Raw genomic sequence first — 20,477 nt, forward strand, 5'->3', positions numbered from 1 at the left:
CAGTAATTATGTACAGATCCTTGCGACATGGGGCCGTGCATTATCATGCTGAAACATGAGGAGATGGCTGTGTGATCAAGACCTTTAAACAGGTCAATATTCACAAGGCCACGGGGCCAGACAGATTACCAGGATGCACGGAACAACTGGCATTTTCAACCTCTCCCTGACTGAGTCTAATATCTACATGTTTCAAGCAGACCACAATAGTCCCTGTGCCCAAGGAAGCAAAGGCAACCTGCCTAAATGACTACTGCCCTGTAGCACTCACATTGGTAGCCATGAAGTGTTTTGAAAGGCTGGTCATGACTTACATCAGCATCATCACCCCGGAAACCCTAGACCCACTCCAATTCGTATACCGCCCCAACAGATCCACAGATGACGCAATCTAAATTGCACTCCATTCTGCTCTTTCCCACCTGGACGAAAGGAAAACCTATGTGAGAATGCTATTCATTGACTACAGCTCAGCATTCAACACCATAGTGCCCACAAAGCTCATCACTAAGCTAAGGATCCTGGGACTAAACACCTCCCTCTGCAACTGGATTTCCTGACGGGCCACCCTCAGGTGGTAAGGGTAGGCAACAACACAACACTGGGGCCCCTCAGGGGTGAGTGCTTAGTCTCCTCCTGTACTCCCTGTTCACCCATGACTGCATGGCCAAGCACGACTCAAACACCATCATTAAGTTTGTTGATGTCAAAACAGTGTTAGGCCTGATCACCGACTATAGGGACTATAGGGAGCAGGTCTATAGGGAGCAGGTCAGAGACCTGGCAGTGTGGTACCAGGACAACAACCTCCCCCTCAATGTGAGCAAGACAAAGGAACTGATTGTGAACTACAGGAAAAGGGTGCTGAACAATCCCTCATTAACATCGGTGGGCCTCTTATGGAGCGGATCGAGAGCTTCAAGTTCCTTGGTGTCCAAATCACCAACAAACTATCATGGTCCAAAGACACCAAGACAGTCGTGACGAGGCCACGACAACACCTTTTCCCCCTCAGGTGACTGAAAAGATTTGGCATGTGTTCTATAGCTGCACCGTCGAAAGCATCCTGACCGGTTGCCAAGTCAAGTTAGAGTGTTGGACTAGTAACCGGAAGGTTGCAAGTTCAAACCCCCAAGCTGACAAGGTACAAATCTGTCGTTCTGCCCCTGAACAGGCAGTTAACCCACTGTTCCTAGGCTGTCATTGAAAATAAGAATTGGTTCTTAACTGACTTGCCTAGTTAAATAAAGGTAAAATAAAATGGTAGAGAAGTGAACATTCAATTCTCTGGCAACAGCTCGGGTGGGCATTCCTGTAGTCAGCATGCCAAATAGACATATGTGGCATGAAAAAACTGCATATTTTAGAGGGGTCTTTTATTGTCCCCAGCACAAGATGCACCTGCTTATTTTACTAGGCAAGTCACAAGAACAAATTCTTATTTTCAATGACGGCCTAGGAACAGTGGGTTAACTGCCTTGTTCAGGGGCAGAACAACAGATTTTTACCTTGTAAGCTCGGGGATTCGATCTTGCAACCTTGACCAACGCTCTAACCACTAGGCTTCCTGCCACCATATAATGATCATACTGTTTAATCAGCGTCTTGATATGCCACACCTGTCAGGTGAATGGATTATCTTGGCAAAGAAGAAATGCTCACAAAGAAATGTGTGCAATGTTTTGATGTTGAGAAATTCTTTCTGCAAATTGAACATTTCTGAGATATTTTACTTCAGCTCATGAAACATGGGACCAACACTTCACATGATGCGTTTATATTTTTGTTCAGTATAAATCACTTAATTAACTGAGGAATCACACCTGTGTGGAAGCAGCTGCTTTCAACATACTTTTTATCCCTCATTTACTCAAGTTTTTCCTTTTTTGGGGCAGTTACCTGTAGATCAAATTCACCATCGGACTGTTTTAAAGTTTTGGAGTATATAGTGGAGCTGGTAATCCTTATCCTGATGACATACTTTGGACAGGGACAGTGTATAGAGCAGCCTGTGCCACTCCAACAGGAAGTGAGTCACCAAGGAGGAAGTCAAGGCCATGAAGAAGTGCGGCAATAGGAAGAAAGCCTCATAAATGCTCACTCTGTCACATCAGTTTGCGCTTCAATGTGTGGTCGTTTCTTTCACCTCATCCCTTCAATATCGGCAATTACACACAAGAAGAGCTATGTTTTAAGGGAATAAAGGTTTGTACCAGATTGACATTCCATTAGAATGATAAACAGGTAGATTATCATAACCAAAACGTAAATTAAAAAAAGATGGAAGCAGAGGAATTGTAGTTACAGTTAAAACTCGTTTTTCAACCACTCCGCAAATGTCTTGTTAACAAACTACAGTTTTGGCAAGTCGGTTAGGACATCTACTTTGTGCATGACACAAGTCATTTTTCCAACAGTTGTTTACAGACTTATAATTCACTGTATCACAATTCCAGTGGGTCAGAAGTTTACATTCACTAAGTTGACTGTGCCTTTAAACAGCTTGGAAAATTCCAGAAAATTATGTCATGGCTTTAGAAGCTTCTGATAGGCTAATTGACATCATTTGAGTCAATTGGAGGTGTACCTGCGGATGTATTTCAAGGCCTACCTTCAAACTCAGTGCCTCCTTGCTTGACATCATGAGTAAATCAAAAGAAATCAGCCAAGAGCTCAGAAGGAAATTGTAGACCTCCACAAGTCTGGTTCATCCTTGGGAGTAATTTCCAAATGCCTGAAGGTACCACGTTCATCTGCACAAACAATAGTATGCAAGTATAAACACCATGGGACCACGCAGCCGTCATACCGCTCAGGAAGGAGACGCGTTCCGTCTCCTAGAGATGAGCGTACTTTGGTGCGAAAAGTGCAAATCAATCCCAGAACAATAGCAAAGGACCTTGTGACGATGCTGATGGAAACAGGTACAGAAGTATCTATATCCACAGTAAAATGAGTCCTATAACGACATAATCTGAATGGCCGCTCAGCAATGAAGAAGCCACTGCTCCAAAACCGCCATAAAAAAGCCAGACTACGGTTTGCAACTGCACATGGGGACAAAGATCGTACTTTTTGGAGAAATGTCCTCTTGTCTTATGAAACAAAAATAGAACTGTTTGGCCATAATGACCATCGTTATGTTTGGAGGTGAAAGTGGGAGGCTTGCAAGCCGAAAAACCACATCCCAACCGTGAAGTACGGGGGTGGCAGCATCATGTTGTGGGGGTGCTTTGCTGCAGGATGGACTGGTGCACATCACAAAATATATGGCATCATGAGGCAGGAAAATTATGTGGATATATTGAAGCAACATCTCAAGACATCAGTCAGGAAGTTAAAGCTTGGTGGCAAATGGGTCTTCCAAATGGACCCAAGCATACTTCCAAAGTTGTGGCAAAAGGGCTTAAGGACAACAAAGTCAAGGTATTGAAGTGGCCATCACAAAGCCCTGACCTCTATCCCATAGAAAATGTGTGGGCAGAACTGAAAAAGCGTGTGCGAGCAAGGAGGCCTTCAATACTGACTCAGTTACACCAGCTCTGTCAGGAGGAATGGGCTAAAATTCACCCAACTCATTGTCGGAAGCTTGTGGAAGGCTACCCGAAAAGTTTGACAATTTAAAGACAATGCTACCAAATATGAATTGAGAGTATGTAAACTTCTGACCCACTGGGAATGTGATTAAATAATTAATTTACAATTACAATTACTGTAATAAGTTCAACTCAGCTCTATGACTTCCTGACAGTTAAACTGTTTCACATAGCACCCATTTCTTAAATGTGACTAAACACCCTCAGAATCCATGACAATTGATTAGTTTCCCTCAACAACATAACCCAGTCTCTCCTCAACAAAGTCCTGACTTCACTCCCAGACAGCTTGTCTGTGTAATTAAACATAATGACTCGAGACATTCTCATTGAGAATGACCTATGCAGGCTGCCTCTGTCACCAAGTCAATGATTTACCTACAGTGTGGGTGTAATGTGTGTGCTGTGTGTGTGTATTTGTCTATTTGTGTGGTTTGTGTGTGCTGTGTGTGTACATGAGAGAGGGAAAGAGAGAGAAAAAGACAGAAAGACAGAGACAGAAAGACCAAGAAAGAGAGAAAGAGAAAGTTTGACAGAGAGAAAGAAAGACAGACAAAGAAAGAAAGACAGAGAGAAAGACAGAGTGGATGAGAAAGACGGAGAGAAAGAGAAAGACAGTAGGGAAAGACAGACAGACAGAAAGACAGAGCGAAAGAGAAAGACAGAGAGGAAGACGAAGAGAAAGACAGAAAGACCGATAATTCCCATAATGGAAATAGTCTCTATGTTGAACTATAGTATCCTATGAGGAGGACAGCCAAAGGAAACACAATGATGTTTGAGCGACATTGCCTAATGCATTACAGTACATCTTCTGCTTTTCGTGAGTAAAACTGTGCCAAATCATTAAAATGTGGTCATAATTGTCCATTTGAAGGGATCAATCATTTTGAACAATTGTTTATCACACCATCATGTTATTGTTGCATAAAGACCTCATGTCTCTTGTGTATGGTCTGTAATAAGTCCATGTTGTGGCCTAGTAAGTGTCAGCGGCAGGATGGTCTACCAGCACAACCCAGAGCTAGTGTCGGCACCTCTATGCCTCTGTCTGCACAAATGTAGCCCTTTCCTGCTGTCGAATGACCAAAGTGGCCTCATGGTTGGAATGTTATTCATATTTGTCATAATTTCATAATTAATAAAAACACATTTAAAACATTTTGAAAATCTGGGGTTTCTATGTCAAACAGTTTTGTTATATATATCAGTGTTCTGTGATGTATAAAAAGTGTCATATTGGGATGCAAACTCTACATTACAACTCTATATCTGACATGGTACACGTGTCTTATTTCTTTTAAAGCCATAACCATGTGTGTGAGGTGTATACTTTTGTTGCAAAGTAGATTTGTTTAAGACTACCCAGAAACACTCTGTGACCCTGTGACCCTGTGACCCTGATTTAGCCCACTGCAGTAAAAGGATATAGCCAGCAAGAACTGTCATTATCACTTTAGAGATGGACAATCTACTGTACAGCTTCGCATTGATATTTTCCTAATTAAATAAGTGTAATATATTTATTTTCTTCCTCAACCTATTTAAATGCTGTACTTGCATTCAGTTCCAGTATATTGGGTTCAATATACAGTAAGTTTATTCAGATAGTGATCTTATCTGTTCTGATGTTCACACCCAACGGCTTTGTTCCATTATTAAAGCTCACTCAATAATGAGATTGCTATTGAATGGTTGTTGCAAATACATGAAGGGAACATAAATATTTCATATATATATATATATATATGCTTGTAAATTCAAAGTTATTATTATTTTTCCATTAAAAGTTCCCTCTGACATGGCCCTGAGGTTCATCTTCCATACCTACTACTGTCTTCTAACATAACATCTAGCTCAGGGGTGGGCAAACGTTATGGCTCGAGGGCCACATGGGGATTTTGAAATTCAACAGAGGGAATTTCAATTTGTGGGGGCATCCTGAGTGGTGCAGCGGTCTAAGGCACTGCATTGCATTGCTTGAGGCGTCACTACAGACCCAGGTTTGATCCCAGGCTATGTCACAGCTGGCTGTGACTGGGAGACCCATAAGGCGGCCCACAATTGCCCCAGCGTCGTCCGGGTTAGGAGAGGGTTTGGCAGGCAGAGATTTCCTTGTCCCATTGCGCTCTAGCGACTCCTGTGGCGGGCTGGGTGCATGCACGCTGACACGGTTGCCAGGTGTACGGTGTTTCCTCCGATACATTGGTGCGGCTGGCTTCCGGGTTAAGCGGGCATTGTGTCAAGAAACAGTGGGGCTTGGCTGGGATGTGTTTCAGAGGACGCACGGCTCACCAATTGGATACCACAAATTTGGGGAGAACTTTGCCCCTCCTGCTCAAGAATGACGTGCAAACCTATTCTGTCTTCCCTTTGAAGAACACCTTTTGGTTCCATGTAAAACTCTTTCCACAAGAGATCTACCTGAAATTGGAAAGGGTTCTCCTATGGGGACAGCCGAAGAACCCTTTTGGCACCCTTTTTTCTAAGAGTGCATAACATTTGAAATAAAGAAGATTGTCATGTATTTATTTGTTTGATATTTGTATTGCATTTCTTTTCTCAGCAATGGATTAGGTACTTTAAAAAACATACAGCTATTACATATATATATTTATATATTATAATACAGTTATCCTTGAATAAGGGGAAAGTGAAGGATGGGGGCACGGGTGTGTAAGTATTTAAACTGGTTAACATATCTCACGTGAGAATGATGAGTGTAGGATGGCTCATAGTGATGACCGGAATGGGACAACTGGAACGACACCAAACACCTGGTTTCCTCATGTTTGGATGTGATTGACACTGTTTCAGCCACCCCACCCCAGACCGTCCCTGATTGAAGTGACAAGTGACACTACTGATACATAAACAATCATCTGCATATACATCTACATAGCTACCTATATTCATATCTTTAGACAAGCTTTCAAAAAGTGCCAATGTGTCTACCTTTCCTTTACTAGCACTTAGTATTGTCGTTCAATAAATTAATGACAGCACAAAAAGTAAAAGAATATTAAACATTTGCATAATTTCCCCTGATTGTAAAACAAAATTGAAATGTCTGAGTTTCTTTGGTCAGAAGGACCTGTGGAAAAAAACGGAGCTATAGGTCATACAGTTGTCCTGTAAAAAAGTGCCAAGTGTTGACTGTACAACTAGCAGTATAGAGGGCACTAGATTAGAGTTGACACTTTTTATACATTTAGATGACAATTTTACAAATGTGACTGTTCTTAGGACTGAATTCTTGAATTCCAAACCAATAATATTTTCCCTGTAGTGGTGGGTAAGGATATGACTTCTATGGACCTCAGTGGGGATAAGGGCACTTGCAGTCTAAGAATAGGATCCTAACGTCCAAGTTTGGTCTTCCTGCGGACATTGACATTTTACTGAGGACCCCACCTAGGGTATCCCTAAAAGGTTGTTTGAGTGTTTGTCTCTAGATCAACATTGATGGTTTTAAACAAATGCCCCTCAGATATCATAAAGGTGTCAGCACCTAGGACTGCAAAACCCCTCTGAATGGTTTACAAAAGCTGCTTCAGTTCATTTTGGTCCAATCAACTTTAAACCTCAGATCCCTGTAGCCAGGTATATATTCATATCATTCATGTCCATGGGCAGTGACAAAATAGTTTCAGCATATTCCTGCAGTATGTTTGTCTAAAGTTGAGAGTTTAGTGTGTAATATACATTGGACCCAGACTTTCATCTCAGACCCTGCTCACAGCACACAACTGGTGAGGTGAAGGACTGAGGGTGAACCCCAGGGATGGTGTGAGGTCCAGATCCTCCTCTCTTACCCCAGGAGGAGGAGAGAAACAAAAGTGCTGCAGGAGGGAGGTGAAGAAAAGGAAGAGCTCCATCCTGGCCAGACTCTCTCCTAGACACACCCTACGACCTGGAAGAGGAAGATGAGGAAGACAGCATGAGGACAATAGAAAAGGAAGAGCTCCATCCTGGCCAGACTCTCTCCTAGACACACCCTACGACCTGAAAGAGGAAGATGAGGAAGACAGCATGAGGACAATAGAAAAGGAAGAGCTCCATCCTGGCCAGACTCTCTCCTAGACACAACCTACGACCTGGAAGAGGAGGATGAGGAAGACAGCATGAGGACAATAGAAAAGGAAGAGCTGCATCCTGGCCAGACTCTCTCCGAGACAATGGATGTGTTGTGGATAGGTTCCTATAATTGACAAATATCAATATTCCCACTGGGCACAGACGTCAATTCAATGTCTATTCCACATTGCTTCAACGTCATTTCCATCCCCTCAACTCTCTTTGAGCCAAAGCAATGAGCATATCAGATTTAGTTAATTCAGCACCATAGAAGGACATCAGATTTAGTTAATTCAGCACCATAGAATTATATCAGAATTAGTTAATTGACCAACATAGAAGGATGTCACAATTAGTTAATTGACCACCATAGAAGGATGTCACAATTAGTTAATTGATCACCATAGAAGGATGTCACAATTAGTTAATTGACCACCATACAAGGATGTCACAATTAGTTAATTGATCACCATACAAGGATGTCACAATTAGTTAATTGATCACCATAGAAGGATGTCACAATTAGTTAATTGACCACCATAGAAGGATGTCACAATTAGTTAATTGACCACCATAGAAGGATGTCACAATTAGTTAATTGACCACCATAGAAGGATGTCACAATTAGTTAATTGACCACCATAGAAGGATGTCACAATTAGTTAATTGACCACCATAGAAGGATATCAGAATGATAGTGTCAATCAGGAAACACACAGTTGGACTCACCTGCAGAGAAGGGCATGAAGGCATCCTTCTTGACGAATCGACCTTCCTCATCCAGAAAGTGGTCGGGGTTAAAGGTGTGAGGGCTCTTCCATTCGCTCTCATCTCGCAGGACAGACGTCAGCAGAGGTAACACATCAGTCCCCTTTTTGATGAAGTATCCCTGGAAGGTGACGTCTTGGCTGGTGGTGTGAGGGATGGACATGGGTACAATGTTGGCCAGTCGTTGGGTCTCATGGATCACTGCATCAGTGTAGGGCAGGTTCTTCCTGTCCTCTACCAAGGCCTGACGACTTCCTATGACTCTGCTTATCTCCTCTTGGACCCGGTCTGGAATAAAAAGGAAGAGGAGGGATAAAGTTACTATAAAATCTGAATGATCTTCAGTCTGTATCTGTTAATTCACTTGGATTCAATTCAAAGACCTGTGCTTCAGGTGGGACATTTGCCAATGTTTACAGCGGGTAAAACCGTAATTGTCTTACATAACTGCAATCATACACTTTCTGTACAAAGATCCTTCAAATCAGAATCACCTTTATTTGCCAAGTACTTCTACAGATAATCAGAACTTTAATATGATGCTGCTGGTGACAGACGACATTTAGAGACAGAATACAGATAGAGGAGTTTGCACACATTATGCAAGTGAGCTATAAGAGGTTGAGTTGTGGATATACAGTGCATTCGGAAAGTATTCAGACCCCCTAACTTTTTCCACATTTTGTTACATTACAGCCTTATTCTAAAATTAATTAAATAACAACATTTCCTCAATGTCCTCAATCTACACACAATACCCTATAATGACAAAGTGAAAACAGGTTTATAGATTTTTTTGTAAATGTATAAAAAGACAAAACAGGAATACCTCATTTACATAAGTAATCAGACCCTTTACTATGGGACTCGCAAGTGAGCTTAGGAGCATCCTGTTTCACCCTTGAGATGTTTTTACAACTTGATTGGAGTCCACCTGTGGTAAATTCAATTAATTTGACATCATTTGGAAAGGCACACACCTGTATATATAAGGTTCCACAGTTGACAGTGCATGTCAGAGCAAATACCAAGCCATGAGGTCAAAGGAATTGTCAGGGAGGTGACCAAGAACTGATGGTCACTCTGACAGAGCTCCAGAGTACCTCTGTGTAGATGGGAGAACGTTCCAGAAGGACAACCATATCTACAACACTCCACCAATTCGGCCTTTATGGTAGAGTGGCAAGACGGAAGCCACTCCTCGGTAAAAGGCACATGACAGCCTGCTTGGAGTCTGCCAAAAATGCACCTAAAGGACTTTCAGACCATGAGAAACAAGATTCTCTGGTCTGATGAAACCAATAACTCTTTGGCCTGAATGCGAAGTGTCACGTCTGGAGGAAAACAAACACCTCTCATCACCTGGCCACAACCATCCCTACAGTGAAGCATGGTGGTGGCAGCTCCATGCTGTGGGGATGTTTTTGAGCGCCAGGGAAATTAGTCAGGATCGAGGAAAAGATGAATGGAGCAAAGTACAGAGAGATCCTTGATGAAAACCTGCTCAGGACCTCAGACTGGGGGCGAAGGTTCACCTTCCAACAGGACAACGGCCCAAAGCAGACAGCCAAGACAATGCAGATGTGGCTCCGCGACAAGTCTCTGAAAGTCCTTGATTGGCCCAGCCAGAGCCTGCACTTGAGGCCGATAGAACATCTCTGGAGAGACCTGAAAATAGCTGTGCACCAACGCTCCCCATCCAACCTGACAGAGCTTGAGAGGATCTGCAGAGAAGAATGGGAGAAACTCCCAAAATACAGGTGTGCCAAGCTTGTAGCGTCATACCCAAGAAGACTCAAGGCTGTAGCCGCTGCCAAAGGTGCTTCAACAAAGTACAGAGCATAGTCTGTGATATTTCAGTTTTTTGCAAAAATTTCTAAAAACCTGTTCTTGCTTTGTGATTATGGGGTATTGTGTGTAGATTGATGAGAAATAAAAACAATTTAATCAATTTTATAATAAGGCTGTAAAGTACCAAAAGGTGGAAAAAGTGAAGGGGTCTGAATACTTTCCAAATGTGCTGTATGAGGTGTGTTTGTCAGGTGAGTGTGTGAGTATCAACCCTTACCCTGTATATCGGGGTACTTGGCCATGAGCAGCAGACCCCAGCGCAGGGTTGTCCCCGTGGTGTCAGTACCAGCAGCAAACAGGTTGGCCACAGTCTGTATGAGATTCTCAGTGTGGTAATGAGAGTTCATGTTGCCTGATTCCTTTTAATACATAAACAAACATGTTTCAGTAAACAAGAGCAGTTATTTCTAAATCATCTCCCCCTGGACCCCCTAGTTATTCACTCCAAGAAATGACATGCTTATAACTGCAATAACGCTTTATACCTCCAGGGTCTGTTTTCGGACAAGGAACGAGTCCACAAAGCCTCTACACATCTGCGGGTTGAGAGTCTCCTTCAGCCCCCTCACCAGCTCCTTCATCTCCCCCTTGTTGTCGGCAATATTTTTCAAGATAAGTGTCTTGTTCTTCAGCAAGGGGCCCAACCATGGGAACATGTTGTACAACTTTAAATAAAAAGCAAAAATTAGCTTCTATTTTGTCTGTATATATTATACTTGGACTAATTTAATGTAGTGTGTCTGTCATTGTTCTCAAAGTAAACATGATTAGCACGGTATCGTACCTGTATTGAAATAGATCCTCCGAGTCGGATGGACTCATTGGCTTGATCCACCGAGCGTCGGAACCGTGGATCAGAGTAGTCAAACCTGCTGCCGTACACAATGCTGCAGATGATGTTGGAGACAGCGTAATTCATTGCCTGGGTTGTGTCAAATGCTTTACCTGTGACAAAGAGCAAAAAACAAAACTGAAATGAGAAAAACTGAGAAAATGAAGACTTATTTTGATTGTGTTATTGATATAAGAACTTTACCCTTGTGTTCTTCAAACACTTCAATCAAGTAGTGAACTTCCTCAATGATCTTCTCTTCGCTCGCTTTCTTGCCCATGCCAAAGTCCCTAAGATTTGTCAGGGCAAAGCGTCTCATCTCTTTCCATGAATCTCCGTTTGCAAATACAATACCTGTTAAAAAGTACAGTAGAACAATATTGTTCTGATGTAGTAGTTGAGTGACATTCTTAAAGGAATTAAGAAGCACAGAATTTTAAGAAGCACAGATTAATGGAAGTAGGAGGTTTCAAACTAAATCTGTTTTTTCTTCATATTTTTATGAAGTCAGGAGAAAATAAAATATTTGTAAGATATTTGGGGTTGTTAGAATCGGTTGAACACAGAAGAGCATCATGTACAGTACCAGTCAAAAGTTTGGACACACCTACTCATTCAAGGGTTTTTCTTTATTTGTACTATGTTCTACATTCTAGAATAATAGTGAAGACATCAAAACTGTGAAATAACACATATGGAATCATGTAGTAACCAAAAAAGCGTTAAACAAATCAAAATACTTTTTATATTTGAGATTCTTCAAAGTAGTCACCCTTTGCCTTGCTGACAGCTTTGCACACTCTTGGAATTCTCTCAACCAGCTTCATGAGGTTTTAACCTTGAATGCAATTAAATTAACAAGTGTGCCTTGTTAAAAGTTCATTTGGGGTATTTCTTTCCTTCTTAATAAGTTTGAGCCAATCAGTTGTGTTGTGACATGGTTGGGGTGGTATACAGAAGATAGCCCTATTTGGTGAAAAACCAAGTCGTTATTATGGCAGTAACAGCTCAAATAAGCAAAGAGAAATGACAGTCAATACGAAAAATGTATTCAAGTGCAGTCGCAAAAACCATCAAGTGCTATGATGAAACTGTCTCTCATAAGGACCGCCACAGGAAATGAAGACCTAGAGTTACCGCTGCTGCAGAGGTACCAGCCTCAGAAATTGCAGACCAAATAAATGCTCCACAGAGTTTATGTAACAGACACATCTCAACATCAACTGTTCAGAGGAGACTGCCTGAATCAGCCCTTCATGGTCGATTTGCTGAAAAGAAACCACTACTAAAGGACACCAATAATAATAATAAGAAACCACTACTAAAGGACACCAATAAGAAGAAGAAACCACTACTGAAGGACACCAATAATAAGAAGAAACCACTACTGAAGGACACCAATAATAAGAAGAAACCACTACTAAAGGACACCAATAAGAAGAAGAAACCACTACTAAAGGACACCAATAAGAAGAAGAAACCACTACTGAAGGACACCAATAATAAGAAGAAACCACTACTAACGGACACCAATAAGAAGAAGAAACCACTACTAAAGGACACCAATAAGAAGAAGAAACCCCTACTAAAGGACACCAATAAGAAGAAGAAACCACTACTAAAGGACACCAATAAGAAGAAGAAACCACTACTAAAGGACACCAATAAGAAGAAGAAACCACTACTAAAGGACACCAATAAGAAGAAGAAACCACTACTAAAGGACACCAATAAGAAGAAGAAACCACTACTAAAGGACACCAATAAGAAGAAGAAGAAGAAGAGACCACTACTAAAGGACACCAATAAGAAGAAGAAACCACTACTAAAGGACACCAATAAGAAGAAGAAACCCCTACTAAAGGACACCAATAAGAAGAAGAAGAAGAAGAGACCACTACTAAAGGACACCAATAAGAAGAAGAAACCCCTACTAAAGGACACCAATAAGAAGAAGAAACCACTACTAAAGGACACTAATAATAATAAGAAGAAACCCCTACTAAAGGACACCAATAATAAGAAGAAACCACTACTAAAGGACACCAATAGGAAGAAGAAACCCCTACTAAAGGACACCAATAAGAAGAAGAAACCACTACTAAAGGACACCAATAAGAAGAAGAAACCCCTACTAAAGGACACCAATAAGAAGAAGAAACCACTACTAAAGGACACCAATAAGAAGAAGAAACCACTACTAAAGGACACCAATAAGAAGAAGAAACCCCTACTAAAGGACACCAATAAGAAGAAGAAACCACTACTAAAGGACACCAATAAGAAGAAGAAACCACTACTAAAGGACACCAATAAGAAGAAGAAACCCCTACTAAAGGACACCAATAAGAAGAAGAAACCACTACTAAAGGACACCAATAAGAAGAAGAAACCCCTACTAAAGGACACCAATAAGAAGAAGAAACCACTACTAAAGGACACCAATAAGAAGAAGAAGAAACCACTACTAAAGGACACCAATAAGAAGAAGAAACCACTACTAAAGGACACCAATAAGAAGAAGAAACCACTACTGAAGGACACCAATAAGAAGAAGAAACCACTACTAACGGACACCAATAAGAAGAAGAAACCACTACTAAAGGACACCAATAATAATAAGAAGAAACCACTACTAAAGGACACCAATAAGAAGAAGAAACCACTACTAAAGGACACCAATAAGAAGAAGAAACCACTACTGAAGGACACCAATAAGAAGAAGAAACCACTACTAACGGACACCAATAAGAAGAAGAAACCACTACTAAAGGACACCAATAAGAAGAAGAAACCCCTACTAAAGGACACCAATAAGAAGAAGAAACCACTACTAAAGGACACCAATAAGAAGAAGAAACCACTACTAAAGGACACCAATAAGAAGAAGAAACCACTACTAAAGGACACCAATAAGAAGAAGAAACCACTACTAAAGGACACTAATAAGAAGAAGAAACCACTACTAAAGGACACCAATAAGAATAAGAAACCACTACTAAAGGACACTAATAAGAAGAAGAAACCACTACTAAAGGACACCAATAAGAAGAAGAAACCACTACTAAAGGACACCAATAAGAAGAAGAAACCCCTACTAAAGGACACCAATAAGAAGAAGAAGAAGAAGAAGAGACCACTACTAAAGGACACCAATAAGAAGAAGAAACCACTACTAAAGGACACCAATAATAAGAAGAAACCCCTACTAAAGGACACCAATAAGAAGAAGAAACCACTACTAAAGGACACTAATAAGAAGAAGAAACCCCTACTAAAGGACACCAATAAGAAGAAGAAACCACTACTAAAGGACACCAATAAGAAGAAGAAACCCCTACTAAAGGACACCAATAATAAGAAGAAACCACTACTAAAGGACACCAATAAGAAGAAGAAACCCCTACTAAAGGACACCAATAAGAAGAAGAAACCCCTACTAAAGGACACCAATAAGAAGAAGAAACCACTACTAAAGGACACCAATAAGAAGAAGAAACCACTACTAAAGGACACCAATAATAAGAAGAAACCCCTACTAAAGGACACCAATAAGAAGAAGAAACCACTACTAAAAGACACCAATAAGAAGAAGAAACCCCTACTAAAGGACACCAATAAGAAGAAGAAACCACTACTAAAGGACACCAATAAGAAGAAGAAACCCCTACTAAAGGACACCAATAAGAAGAAGAAACCACTACTGAAGGACACCAATAAGAAGAAGAAACCACTACTAAAGGACACCAATAAGAAGAAGAAACCACTACTAAAGGACACCAATAAGAAGAAGAAACCACTACTGAAGGACACCAATAAGAAGAAGAAACCACTACTAAAGGACACCAATAAGAAGAAGAAACCACTACTGAAGGACACCAATAAGAAGAAGAAACCACTACTAAAGGACACTAATAAGAAGAAGAAACCACTACTAAAGGACACCAATAAGAAGAAGAAACCACTACTAACGGACACCAATAAGAAGAAGAAACCACTACTGAAGGACACCAATAAGAAGAAGAAACCACTACTAAAGGACACCAATAAGAAGAAGAAACCACTACTAAAGGACACCAATAAGAAGAAGAAACCACTACTAAAGGACACCAATAATAAGAAGAAACCACTACTAAAGGACACCAATAAGAAGAAGAAACCACTACTAAAGGACACCAATAAGAAGAAGAAACCACTACTAAAGGACACCAATAAGAAGAAGAAGAAATTGCTTGGGCCAAGAAACACGAGCAATGGACATTAAACCAGTAGAAATGATTTCTTTGGTCTGATTCCAAATTTGAGATGTTTGGTTCCAGGTGAATGGATGATTTTCCGCATGTGTGGTTCCCACCGTGAAGCATGGAGGAGGAGGTGTGAGTGTGTGTGGGTGCTTTGCTGGTGACACTGTCAGTGATTTATTTAGAATTCAAGGCACACTTAACCAGCATGGCTACCACAGCATTCTGCAGCGATACGCCATCCCATCTGGTTTAAGCTTAGCGGGACTATCATTTGTTTTTCAACAGGACAATGACAAAATCCACTTCCAGGCTGTGTAAGGGCTATTTGACCAAGAATTAGAGTGATGGAGTGCCGCATCACATGGCCTCCATAGTCACCCGACCTCTACTCAATAGAGATGGTTTGGGATGAGTTGGGGCGAAGAGTGAAGGAAAAGCAGCCAACAATTGCTCAGCATATGTGGGAACTCCTTCAAGACTGTTGGAAAAGCATTCCAGGTGAAGCTGGTTGAGAGAATGCAAAGAGTATGCAAAGCTGTCATCAAGGAAAAGGGTGGCTACTTTGAATAATCTCTTATATAAAATATATTTGGATTTTTTTTTACACTTTTTTGGTTACTACATGATTCCATATGTGTTATTTCATAGTTTGATGTCTTCACTATTATTCTACAATGTAGAACATAGTAAAAAAAAATAAGGAAAACTGTTGAAAGACTGGTACTGTATACTGTTGTTGGTTTTTACAGTATGGCACCAAGCATGCCTGCTTAACTGTCCATTGTCAAGGTTTGCAACGTAGTAGGCCTGAGAATCAGTTATCTGACATTACCGTGTCCTTTGTTTAAGTCACTAAACAAATGATTGATGCCCCTGTCCCCAAACTCCTCTGCATGGTTGACCAGTGCTTGCTTGACTGTCTTGTATCCTGCGAGAACGACCACTTTTCTGGGTCCAATGTGAACTGTGAACACCGAGCCATATTTCTTGGACAGCTGTAGAAATAAAATAGGCCAAAAGAACAGGTTTAGAACAGATAAAATATTTTCCATTCAAATAAAAATGCCTCGTAAAATGTGAGCCTATGAACTTCTGAGGTCAGTGTTTGACAAACAAGATTATTGTTTTACCTTCCAGAAATGAATGACTGATCATGTAAATACCCAGCTAGCACATAATGTTCTGAGAAACATAGAGCTTGGCGAGAGCGTGGTTGTCATATGGTTATTTTTAAAACAACCTTCCACATATGTCTGGCAATGGTGCTGTATAGTTCCTTGGCTTTGGAACACTCTAAGCCCATTTAAGAAATTAGTTACATGTTGGTAGTGTTCTAGGACCGTTCTCAAACTGGTCTAACATTGGGAATGTTCTCAAATAGTTTAGAGAACATTAAAGGAATAACGTTCTTCATGGGAATTTCAGTACTTCAGCATAACATTTCCCATAGATATCCTCATGGTTCTATTTAAAATCATGTTCTCAAATTGTTCAAAGAGCGTTAAGAAACAACGTACTTCTGTGGGAATTTCAGTACTTCATCATATTGATTCGTACAGGTTTCCTCGTGGTTTTATTTAAAGTCATGTTCTCAAAATGTTCTGAGAACGTTTAGAAAACGTTCCACAAAAAACCACCAGAAAACTTTAATAACATTCAGAGAAAGTTCTAAGAATGTTATTTAAAAACATACATTTAATTCTCAGCATCAACAAAACTGTCTCTTCCTCTCTCTTGTTAAGTGTGTTTGGGTGTGATGGCTGCACCCACTAATTGACCACACCTCATCTTAATGAGTGCTTGTTTCCTTTGAAATAGAGTTTGTTTGAATACGCTACAATTAACAGATTTGTATGATTTTTAAAAACATGTCATGCTAGCTCCATCCTGGTGATGCTGTGAACTAATTCCATTGATAGAGAGCAGGGGGTTACAGGTTTGAATCTCACTGATGCTGTCACAATAAAAAATAAATGTGTTTCATTATTAATGCCTTATGAAATGAAATTCCATGTGTCCTGTCTGTGCTCAAAAGGTTCAAGAAAGCAAGCAGTGTTATTAAAAGTCTTCTTGAAACTTTCAGTGAAATTTATACGGAAGATATTAAAAAACTAAAAATAACCAACATTTTCTGCAAAATGTCCATGTCTCTTCTCAGAACGTTTAACCCTGCGTTGTCTTAAGGGTACAAAATGACCTGCCACTATGTTTAACAACAGAGAAAACTCCCTGAATGATATTCTTTCAACTTGAAATGTGATGACTTTTCCTAAAGTGACCCCAACATTAGAACAATTTAAACATTACCTTTGTTAATATTTCCATGAAAGATGTATACCACCTGGGTACAAAGATTGTCTTGGGGTAATTTTTGACCCGGCAGATATAAAATCATTTACACACCACAAAACCAACAAAGACAAACACAATGAGAAATTGAGATTATGTGTGCTACTGATTGAACTCAGCCAGCAGCTCCTGAAGAGGAAGATCACCATGGTTGGCACAGTTAGAAATAACAAGCCTAAGCTCCACCCTGCACTCCTCACAACAAGGGGGAGAGAGGCCTTCTACAAGTCTAAGCTCCACCCTGCACTCCTCACAACAAGGGGTAGAGAGGCCTTCTACAAGCCTAAGCTCCACCCTGCACTTCTCGCAACAAGGGGAGGAGAGGCCTTCTCATCAAAGTTTGCCTTCACCCCACCACCACTTTAGTTTCTTACCTCACAAAGAGGAACAAGAATGTGGTCGTCCTGAGCACAATGCACAAAACTGCTGAGATCAGTGATCGTGAGGACAGGAAGCCAGCCATCATCCTGGACTACAACCACAACAAAAGGAGGCGTGAACAACCTGGACAAGGTGATTGGAACTTACAGCTGCAGGAGGATGACTGCCCGCTGGCCCCTGGTCATCTTCCATTAAACATCATTGATGTGTCCTCATACAATGCCTTCGTGATATGGAACAAGATCAACCCTACCTGGATGCCTGAGAAGCAGAACAAGAGGCGGGTGCTCCTGGAGCAGTTAGAGTTGATTGATTTATGTTCCTCATGTCTTGTATTTGTTTTGTATCTATTATATTATTATTATTGTTATTATTTTTATATAATTGTTGTTGTTTATACACCTTGTGGGTGGGGGCAATGGTTAAACAAATGGGAGAAGACTAGTATTTTGTAGTTGAACTCCTCATTGTTCAGAATATAAGAATATATCACTATGTTGCCAAAACAGTTCAAGACTGTTGTTGTTTCCCTTCAATAAAATGCATTCAAATCTACTTTCTGCACATTTCTGCTACTTTCTTAGACTATACAAGTTCTATCTCCTGCTAAACAAAATAAGTTAACACCTATGCAGTACCTTTAGCAAATAATAACAATAATAATGCTCTACTTTAGTAAAGAAAACAATGATGATAGGTGTGTTGTAATAAAAATGAGTGGTGTCCACTGATCAGTCTTTCTGCATTGTGAAGAGGAAGAACCCAGATTTTCACAAAGTTTATGACGAATGACAGCTTGTTTCTTCATGCAAAATAGATTTGGGGTTTAAAATTTAATTGATCTGCTTTATTTTAGGGTTTTAGTGAAGACGGGTCCTTTTTTACCTTTCGGATAAGGGGAGTATACAGAATGTTAAGACTACACAAGGGTTAAAAAAAAACATTATTTTTACCGGTCAGGAAACGTATGGCTTCATTCCCACAAATAATGTGAAACAACAAACATACTTTCCCACAACTTCCAATAAACCAAATGTGCTAGCTGGGTACTGTGATTCAATATCTTGAAAGGAGGTACTTGAAATGGAATAGTTCAAGCAAGCAAGCCTTTGACTTATTAATATCTCACCTCACAGAGAGTCTGGTAGGGCCTTTTGAGATCCAGCTGGAGCATGTTACCAAGCAGGGGCAGCGGCCTGGGTCCTGGAGGCTCCTTCCCATGTTCCTCAGAGCTGGAACTAGAGGAGAGGAGGTAGAGGACGAGCAGAAACAGCACAGCCCCCAGCAGTGTCACCGTGCTTGGAGCCTGGAGGAGAAGACTTTCCATAAGAGACATCTTCGGTCGGAGCTCTTACACCTTACCCTGGGCTAAAAAGAGAGACCGCTTGTGCTCATACACAACAGTCACTCAACAGAACTACCTGCCTACGGAGCTCTTCTTATGTAGAGGACAGGACCGCCTTGGGGGAGGAGCTAGGCATCTTGAGAAACAGAAGAATAGTAGCGCCAAGCCTGCACAACACATTCGCTGCAGATCATTGACTAAATTATAGCATGGTCTGATCATAATTTAATTAAGGTCACTATGCCTGTCCTCATCCTGAGATATGTTTCTCTTTATTACACCCTCGTTAAAACACTGAATAGAACTGCAGACAAGGAGATAAAGAATGAGGAACAACCTGTTGGGGGGATTAGGCAATAGCTCTGTGTTTGCTTCGTCTGTAACAAGGTGCCTCCTACACCACTCTATGTGAATGCCAATGAGTATAGAAAGCTCTGAGCCAAACTAGTAGAGGCAGACCACAGTTTCCAAGCAAATGTTTTATTAAGGCGGGGCTGAGTGTGGTTTACCATAAATAATTCAGTTTCACCAGTTCAGTTAAATCATTTCCCATTCAATTAATTAATAGTGATCTGTTGATGAGATTTAAAACAAAGTCAGTAAAGACCCAACACAGGAACAGAGAGATAATCTGAATGATCTTTAGCCTGGTATCGGTTCAATAACCTGTGCTTCAGATTGGCCTCTTGCCAATGTTTACAGTTGGCAACACCTGTAACTGTGTTTTGTGTCACTGTACAAAAGGTCTTGGACAGTTTTATGCAGTGTAAAGTTCACTACATAAAGGCTGCATGTTTCTATTGGTCCTTCCCCACGTCCTGGCCAATACCCTTGGCCAGTACGTAGAAATAGACAAACTAGACATGTAACATAGAATGCCCACTCAGATCACACCCTGACCAAACAAAACATAGAAACATACAAAGCAAGCTATGGTCAGGGTGTGACATATAGGGTATATGTCACACCCTGACCATAGCTTGCTTTGTATGTTTCTATGTTTTGTTTGGTCAGGGTGTGATCTGAGTGGGCAT

General features: G+C 40.8%; 1 protein-coding gene across 1 annotated transcript; it reads right to left on the reverse strand.

Annotated features, from left to right (window-relative positions):
* Window positions 1-6,123: 6,123 nt before the first annotated feature.
* cyp2k5 (cytochrome P450 2K5) lies at window positions 6,124-19,502 on the reverse strand. Its single transcript, NM_001124742.1, is given in 8 exon segments — window positions 6,124-7,509; window positions 8,403-8,729; window positions 10,510-10,651; window positions 10,778-10,957; window positions 11,077-11,237; window positions 11,329-11,478; window positions 16,201-16,363; window positions 19,228-19,502. Coding segments are annotated over 8 exon segments (1,518 nt in total). The 5' UTR covers window positions 19,435-19,502; the 3' UTR covers window positions 6,124-7,321.
* Window positions 19,503-20,477: the final 975 nt, after the last annotated feature.

The sequence above is a fragment of the Oncorhynchus mykiss genome, chromosome 9 (genome assembly GCF_013265735.2).
Source record: "Oncorhynchus mykiss isolate Arlee chromosome 9, USDA_OmykA_1.1, whole genome shotgun sequence".
NCBI lineage: Eukaryota > Metazoa > Chordata > Actinopteri > Salmoniformes > Salmonidae > Oncorhynchus > Oncorhynchus mykiss.